General features: G+C 38.9%; 1 protein-coding gene across 5 annotated transcripts in view; it reads left to right on the forward strand.

Annotated features, from left to right (window-relative positions):
• Positions 1 to 8,736, forward strand: part of LOC132330746 (calcitonin gene-related peptide type 1 receptor-like) — a 63,867-nt gene extending 55,131 nt beyond the window's left edge. For all 5 annotated transcript variants that reach the window (XM_059853466.1, XM_059853468.1, XM_059853469.1 and 2 more), the window contains one exon: positions 4,999 to 8,736. In XM_059853466.1, coding sequence (XP_059709449.1) covers positions 4,999 to 5,220 — 222 coding nt within the window. In that variant the 3' untranslated portion in view covers positions 5,221 to 8,736. The remainder of the gene's footprint in view (positions 1 to 4,998) is intronic.
• Positions 8,737 to 8,978: the final 242 nt, after the last annotated feature.

Below are 8,978 nucleotides of genomic sequence, written 5' to 3' on the forward strand. Positions count from 1 at the left end.
CACGCTGTAGAGAGTACACTTCCAGAGGCTTAGTGTCAGAGATCAAAGCAGTAGGAAGGCTAAAAAAAATATATCTAAAATTGTTAATGTTGCTTTTGCTTGCAAAAAAAAAAAAAAATCCCAGCTATCCCAAAACAAATGAACAAAATATCCCCACCAGAAAACTAACTGGTAATTTGCCAACACTTTTGGAAGAGGAACAACTACAATGCTATACTTAGTCCTACACATCTGTTTGCTCATTTGTTCTACATTTAGTGTGGTTATAGTGTAGGCTGTGAGCAGAAATTTGGGAGTAACCAGATGTTTTCCTCAGACTGAACCCTTAGGGTTTTTTATCTAAGTTGTGCCAGTGTGTTTCTATAGTGTTCTTGGGCAGTAATTTTTACTCAAAGGTAAATATTTCACTAATGGTAGAATTGATTAGAGTAGATCGCCCTTCCTTCTCTTCCCAAGTCCAAAGCTGAAAGAATTGCAATGAAACTACCGTGGTCTTCGAAGGTTTATTTGTGTGTCTTTGTTGTGTGTCCCCCCACCCAAATGCATGAGTCTCAGTGATTTTTTTTTTTTTTTTTTTTTTTTTTTTTTTTTTTTTTTTGCCAAGGAGCCATAAAATATGAAGATAGGCTTTGTCTGGGGCAGGGGCCTTGATCTGATTTACCATAGAGTAGATTCAGGTTCAAGTCCCTGCTCATACATTTGCTTCAAAGCAAGAACAGCATTAAGTGTTCTGGATTGGATCTGATCACTTGCCCTCACTCTGCATTGACATCTCACACACTCTTTCCCTTCTGCAGTGCAGAAAGCTCAGGATGCCTTCATAATGCCATAGTATAGTTCAGAATGCCTTCTAAAAACAGGTATTTTGAAAAAAAAAATCAGTTTGTTCTGCTCCAGTAGAAAATTAAGGAGGAAGGGTGGAAAACCTTGAAATTTCTGCAGTATTTATGAAACAATATTGTCCACTGCTCAGTTCTGTCTTCATCCTTGTGCCTCTTCCAAGGCTGCTTTTTGTTTTAAATTATGATTGATTTTGAAATCTATTCCGGTGTCTGTTAATATTTCAATGTTACAAACTCATATTTTTTAACATATCCTTTTCTGCTGTGTAAGAAAAACCAAACTTGAGTCATCCCCTAAGTTCACATGGGCTCCTCAGGGGTAAAAGATGAGCTCTTCCACAACTCCTATAAATGCTAATATAAGTGAATCAGGGCTTGAATATCTACTGGCAGAATAATATTTAAAGGAGGACGTAGGTATTTTAACATTTATTAATTTAGGAGTTCAGTTCTTAGACCATAGACTTTGACTTATTTAAACATAAATGTCTGTATTTGTTCTCTAGAGAGTGGAAATTTATCCTTTTTAAACCACTTTTGGGTCCAGTGCTTCAGTGACCACTATTTGCTTTTTTAAAATGATTTTCAGTACACCTTGCTCAAGAAAGGACTTAGTGCTTTATAAACAACTGTATCGCTTAGAAAATGCAAGGGGGGAGAATGTAGGTAGGGAAAAATGCCAGCACAGAAAAAAATGTCTTTCCTTTGTCTCCTAAAAGGTTCCAGCCCCAGCAAGTGGGGTGAAGGACAGGGGTATTAGCAATTAAAAAATGCTAAAAGCACTAGTTTCTTTCTAAGTCTTAGCCTGTTACTGTACGTTTTAGTGTGTTCTGCACCAAATATCAGGAGCCAAATCCTGTTCAAGCAAGACGCTTCTGGCCAGAAAGTGAACAAAAGTGATCTGCTAGGATAGAACTTCACTGAAGATGAATTAAGAAATGTGAGAAAAATAGCTGGTATGTGCTGCTGACTGTAGCCAAGGAACATCTCCAGTTTGCTGAGCAGAGCAGCCAGGGATGGCCTGTCAAATCCAGTTCTTACAGGCACTGCAGCTGCTGGCCACAGAGCTCCTTCAGACAGGGTGGATGTGCAAGCCCTTCAGCTTTGATCCTCTGTGGCAGGGCTTCCCCAAGGGCACTCACAGTCAGTCTGCTCATTGGCCAGCAGCCCACCATAGGATGCTCTCAACACATCAGGTTTGCCAGCTTCAGATGGCCTGGAGTGGCTTCTGGGGTCATACAGGCTGTGGTCAGAGGAGAAGCTTGCCCCAGATCTCTGATCAACCAGTAGGAAGATTCCTGTTGAAATTTTAATAGCAGGTGCGGTAATGACCTACATGATCTGTGTAAGCCTTGTGGGGTTTGTTTGCTTTTTTCCTTTCATTTCACGGCTCCACAGAAATGTTGCCCTGAAAAGCATAGTCTCAGGTTTGCAAGGTTATACAGTCTGTTGTACAATAGATGAGACAGATGAGGCCGTGTTGTGGTTTGAGGTTTTTTGGGTTTTTTTCTCCTGGTTGGCTACTGAGCTGTTTCATTTGTCTGATATTTAACATCAAGCTAGCAGTCTTATAGGGCTGACTGGAAGGAGTCCTTCCTGCAAACTCATCAAATCCAGCCATTATTAAGTTATAAGGTGAGAAAGAATGAAAGATTCTTCCAGCTGGGACCAGCATCTCTGTTAATGACTGAGAAACACAATTATAATATTATAATTTTTTTTTTTCATTCAATGCTTTCCTTAATATACTTTCTTGTAACAAATTTACAAAGTTCTACCCCTCCTGAGCTGAATTTACAGCTCCATGCCACTGCTCAAAGCTGAGGAGAAAGTGGTAAAAGTTCTATTCTCACTTTGTGGGCAGACACACATATTGTTAAACAGAGTGTAATTTCTTTTTCCAATCTTTTTCTGTAAATGATTGGAAGGTTAGAGGAGACTGAAAGCCACTCACAACAGATGAAAGGATATAAGACCCTCCAAGAACAGACACACCGCAGGACAGGGCGTGCAGTCCTGCTTCAGCAGTGATGGAGAGGCTTTGGGAAGAATGCCAGGAATAGTGGCTCAGTTAGAAATGCATGAAGACAGCGTGATGGGCACTGGGGCAGGCAGAGAGGAAATGCTCTTTGCCCATAGAGGAAACCCATTTTATAGCTCTCTGTCCCTGGCATGGAGCAGCTGGACTGCTTTCCCCTGGCACTAGCCCCAAGACACTTGTCTTGCAGGGATGCTGGTGGTTCTCAGGAGCTATGGAATCCTTTAGGATTGGTCAACAAATGCTATTAGCAAGCAAAAATAAGATGAACAATTGTTACTGAAGGAACCAGGAGAAGTATGGGAGAGGAGTGGAGTGTGTAATTTGGCAAGCCTAGTTAATCTCCCAGCTCCACCAAGAGACTTCTTTGACCTTGTTAAACCATTTAGTTCCAGTTGCTGGCATTTCCCCCACCTCCAGCCTGTCTTGTCTAAAGTGAAAATTGCTCAATGTGTAATTTTTTGCATGTGTGTCTACGTTCAAACTCTGAGCTTATTGAAGTAACTGACTGTGAAAGGAGAACAAATACCACATAGCTTAGTGGTGAACACAGATTGATTGATTCCAAATTAAATTCCAAGCTTCCCTCTTGGAAAAGCTGGAATTTTGAATATGCTCCTTGTCTTGGCTTTATGATAGATTACAGGAGATGGAGTCAAATTGTGCAAAGACTTAAGGTTCTGTATTTGCTCTATTCTAAGGTTCTGTGCAATGCATATAATAATTAATCAAAAACTTCCCATGCTGAAACAAGAACTCAGCCTTTAGGCTCTGAAGAAGTATACAGTTTTGATATGAAAAGCAATAGGAGCTGAAACTCAAAAGTATCAAGATCGTTGATTTCTCAGTGTTTGAAGATTTGTGTTTAGATGTTTGGAATGGATTAGAAAGTTTTTATGAACAGTAAGAAAGCATTTCCTTTGCCCTAAAATGCTAATTTGTTATGTTAATTGGTTGATACTTCTTTCCTTACTCTAACATGTCCTTGTGAAGGATTTGAGAAATATGAAGTTCTCCTTTAAACAGAGGTTTCTGATACCAGAGTGCAGGAAGTCTAAAAACTACATCCCTTTTCTTGAATTTATTTTTATTTTTCATGATTAAAGCCCAAGTAAAAATAGACAAAAGGAGCCATTGTGTGAGGGAAATGGAATACAAACATAAACCCTGAAGACATACGGAAAATCCTAAAACTATTAATATAAACAATATAAACAATTAACTGGGGCAGTCACTGTTCACTGGTTAGCAGTTAGGACTGCTTTCCGTACAAAGTTTGGCTGAAAAGGAAATTAAATAGTCATGACTTGTAGGCAGTTTATTTTAAAGTAAAAAAAATGTTTGAAAATGCCACAACAGGAGCTGTTACCATTGTTAGCATTCCCCACTTGGCATGCTCCCTGAAAGACTAATTCTGTGGGAATGTCATGAATGTGGTACTTCATCGCTCCACTCTGCACAGGTGTTTAACCATATTGGAGGGGAGGAAGGCCATGACAAACATCACATCCTTTCAGTGCAGACGTGTAAACCAGTGGGGCCTTCAGCTGTTTTATCAGCTTTATTTTTAACTCTGCTAGAAATGTGGAGTTCAGGAATTTGTCCTACTAGTCATTTGCTTAAGGTATGGTCAGAAATTGGGAAAGACTGACTTGTGCTAAAATCATGTAATGATTACAGCAAATGTAAATTATGGTTTGTTGAGAGTAAATGGATTTACAGATGCTGAGGATGTGGCCTTTTGGAAATAAGGACAAACAGAAATTACCTTTTCCACCTCTGTTTCTGATCTATCCTTCCCTGGACTGCAGTTCACAGGGGAGGAAGCAGAAAACTGTGTGGCTGCTGTTCCTCCTCTAACCTGTGCTTTTCCTCAGCAGCTAGTGCACTACAATTGTAAAATGCCATTACTTCACACCAAATTTACTGAAAAATGATGTTTACCTAAGTGGTGAATAATTGAGAATGCCTCAAGTGCTAAATGGCACGTAGGTAGGTGTCCTTGCCCAGGATTTCTGAGCCTTGCTGTCCCATTTGCTGAGACAAAGAATGAAGAGACAAACAACCACAGCCCCTGAGCCGTGGTTTACGTGCTTTTTGCTTTGTCTGGGGGCACAGGTGCAGGCAGTGCTGAGGAGGCACTGGAACCAGTACAAGATCCAGTTTGAGCACAGCTTCAGCCACTCAGACGCCATGCGCACGGCCTCCTACACTGTGTCCACCATCAGCGACGTGCAGGGCTACGGCTACGGCCATGACTGCGCTGGCGAGCACCTCAACGGCAAGGGCTACCATGACATGGACAGCGTGGCACTCAAGACTGAGAAGCTCTATGGCTGAGGGGCTGCCCCTGCCCCATGCCCTTGTGCCAATCCACAGCTGATCCATTGACTTCATGGCCAGAAGATCTCAGCTACCTTGGAATATGTTCTTCTCCTGGATGATGCAAACTAAACCTACACGTTGCTCGTGTGTGTGTGTGTGTGTGTATACACACACGTGCATATATACTTGTGTTTGTGTTATCTATACAGTATGGACATCTGTACATATATATCTATATATGTATGTGCCTTTACATAGGGATACAAACTTTGCCTCTTCAGTTTCTACTGTGTAGACAAAGTTGGCAAATTTTTGTACAAAGGGAGTCAATGAAGGATTTCTTATTTTCTTGGAAGTTTGTATAAGACTGTGCTGTGTTGAAGCCGCTTCATTTGCCTATAGAATCTTAGAGTGTAAATACCATACTCTGTTGTCCTAATTCAACCTAAAACAGAGCATAGCAAAATGGTTTAAATAGGTGCAATAATAACAAGAAGTTTTCCAGGTTCTTTTTTTGGTCCAGCTTTCGTTTGGCCATCAAAAAAGCCTGACAGGTAGTCTGAGGGAACAGATTCAAAGATAGATACTGCTGTTTTGGTTAAAGAGATTGATGTTTTGCTTTGGTTTGGCCAGTTTGTTTTCTTCCCACTGTTTTACACCAAGCACAGAGACACTACTTCCAGTGTGAGCCTTCATGTACTTCTGTACTGCTATGTACTATCTTGCACCAAGATTTGAGCAATTTTATTTAAGCTATTTCAGGATATTCAGAAGTGTCTCCTTCTCCTGAATCATATGGAAGTTTCTTCTGGATTTAACAAAGACAGGACTGGTGAGGCCTCACTGCCAGAGAGCAAAGGAGTAACCTGAGTCACTGTAAGTCCCTCCAGACACTCATAGTAACTGCAGCTGGTGGAACTTTATTATGTGCTTAAGGAATCTACTCAGCTGGAGAAGGTCATGTACAGAATTCCTTGTGGCATTGTTCTGATTTTACTTTGATGTATTTCCCTGGCCATATGCTTGATAACTTACTCCTTCGTTCTTGGGGCAAAGTTTGGGTTAATTTTGTGGCCGGTTTTGCTGTCTGAGGTGAGCATGCAAGACTGAGCACAGTGCACATGTTATACTACTTTTAAAGCCCAGTATAAGTTTTGTATGATAAAGGTTAAAAACTTTAGAGATGGAGAATTTCAATATTGTTTTAGATTGGTTGATTCTGAATCTCTGTCTCAGTTAATTAGCTAAGAGCAGTGCTTTATATGTTGTTTCTTTGGTTCTGCTGGTGCATAAAGGTCTCACTGAAAACTAGGAGGCTATCAGGAAGGTCTTGAGAAAATGTGTCTTTATAGAAACTTGTATTTTTCCTAAATCGTTGTGCTTTAAAGAAATAGTAGTTTTGTCAGGTGAAATGACAAAAATGCTCAAGAATGAGGGCATGAAACGAGGTGAGCTCACTGAAAATTAAAAATGTAAGAAAAAATTTTTTACATTTCATTTGCGGATAAGTCTACTTGAAGTGAGGAAAAACCAAAATTAGGCAGAAGAAAAAGTAGATGGTAGAACTGTTTTGCTAATGAACTTATTGCTGATGAATGTAGTCCAGTGAAAAAACTGGAAGACAGTTCTTTCTGAGACCAGTTTGAAATAATTTTGCATACAAAATTATTGTATACAAGCCACCTTGACTTTGACATTTAAACATTTTTGTCAGTAGTTTCTCTCTATGCTTCAATAGTGTCTAGGTAATTTTCAGTGTTTATTACTTTGTGACTTCTTAAGGTGTTTAATGCTTTGTACTTACAAAGAAAACATTAGGAGGATGTGGCAAGGTCCAGCCACTTGCACCTTTCTTTAGCTTTTTTTACAGTTCTTATGTCTGGAGTTTGAATATAGAAAGTGTTTTATTATTGATACAGTTTCACAATATAGAATTTCAGCTAGGATGCACAAATGAAGATCTCTTCTCTTCTGCAGGGCTGTCTGGTCAGATGATGGGGATGATTTGAAGAATCTCTTGGATTGTGTAGAGTAGTGTGAGACCTGGCAATCAGATGTCACAGTCTCTTAAATTTTTAAGAGTGACAGTAACAATGTCTGCTACAACATGACTAGAGGTTATTTACAACTCTGCTTGCTGATCTTTGTAGTGCTACTTAACATTTGTGCCATGTTCTGAAGATATCAGGGTGCAGAGAATCCCTGCTCCAGTGTAGCAGCTTTACAATTGTGGGACCAGATCATCAGCTGGTATAAATCTGTCTTGAGTTTCCTTTACACAATCGGCAGGTACCACTGAGACTCAAAGCCCAGACAGGTGTTTGTCCATTTAAATGTGCTGTAAACCATTTATGGCACATTATTAGACAATTATTTCATGGTACCTGGTGGATCGTTGTTGTAATTACCAAATAGATGTTGGTTTAGACTGTGATACAGTATTAGACTTTAATTAAGCTTCTTTCTCAGAGAGGCAGTTCAAATTTACCAGACTACAGATTTTGTCATTTAATATATATTTCTATTAGAGAAACATGTAATTATAATTTAGGAGGGAAATTTTTTTTTACAGAAATTACCCTAATTCTAGGTGGACAATCACAGCTTCCTTCTAGGCACATACCTCCTCATCTTCACTTTGGAAAAGAAACACAGCCAGCTGGATGTGCAAGAAAATCTTTCTGGCAGTGAAGGGTCACATGGTATAGCAGAGCTGTATTTCCCCTCTCTTGCTGAGATTAGATAATCTGTTTTCTAATTTGCATTGGAAAATACCAATTCCTTATTTTGTCTTCCTACCTCACCTTTTTTCAGTTCCTACATAGCTAAGAGAAGGTTCTGCTTCTTAAAATGTTTTTCTGTCACCATAAGTTAAATTTTTATGCTCATTTCTCATGGCTCTCTTCTACTTTACAGAATGTTGTAGTCCATAGCTGTCTTCTCTGGGATGGAAGTAAAATCTCTTTTGGTGGGGCTATGAGATTTCTTTGAACATGCAGATTATTATTTTTTTATTACATGTTATTATTTGCTGGGGTTTTTTTTTGTTTGTTTGTTTGTTTGTTTTAGTTTGGATTTATTGTATCAATCTACAGGGGCTACAGCAATAGTTGTCTTATATTTTTTATCTGTAACACCAGCATGTTATGATTCAATGAGAGAAAATGTCTATTTTTAATGCTACTGTCTTCAAGTAATAAATGGCTGCATTGCAGGGTCCCTCAGCTGGTTTTTTAATGTTGGCATTTATGTTACTCAGTTTTTCATGGTGGTGACTTATAAGAGCATTTGGCTGTAGAAATGCTGCAACATGTACTCCTTTTGATGGCAACAAACATTTGGGCTGGCAACCAGGCAACATTCATTTATTGTACTATGGAAATAAGATTAATATGCTTACACTAAGAAGAAAATGGAAAAAATGTGAAGTTATTTTTTTGGTTGTTTCATTTTCACCTTGTTCATATGAATCATGCATTTTAATTGCTGAGAAAAGTATTGTTTCTGATCAATAAAATATTACTCCATTTATTCCTCTCTCTTGTTCTGTAATATAACAAAGTTGATATCAACTGGCTTTCACAGATGTCTTAACTCTGTGCTAGTTAAATATTAACCCAGGGAGAAAGTAATTACATAGAGTTACTAATAATTATTGTGGTTTTAAGTGTTTTACAATATTTATATTTAATACTAGAGTGCTGAATTTCTGGAGGAAGTTTGTACAGATAATAGAAGACGACTGGACATAAAATTATTTAACTGAAAGTTTC

Source organism: Haemorhous mexicanus, chromosome 8, assembly GCF_027477595.1.
Source record: "Haemorhous mexicanus isolate bHaeMex1 chromosome 8, bHaeMex1.pri, whole genome shotgun sequence".
NCBI lineage: Eukaryota > Metazoa > Chordata > Aves > Passeriformes > Fringillidae > Haemorhous > Haemorhous mexicanus.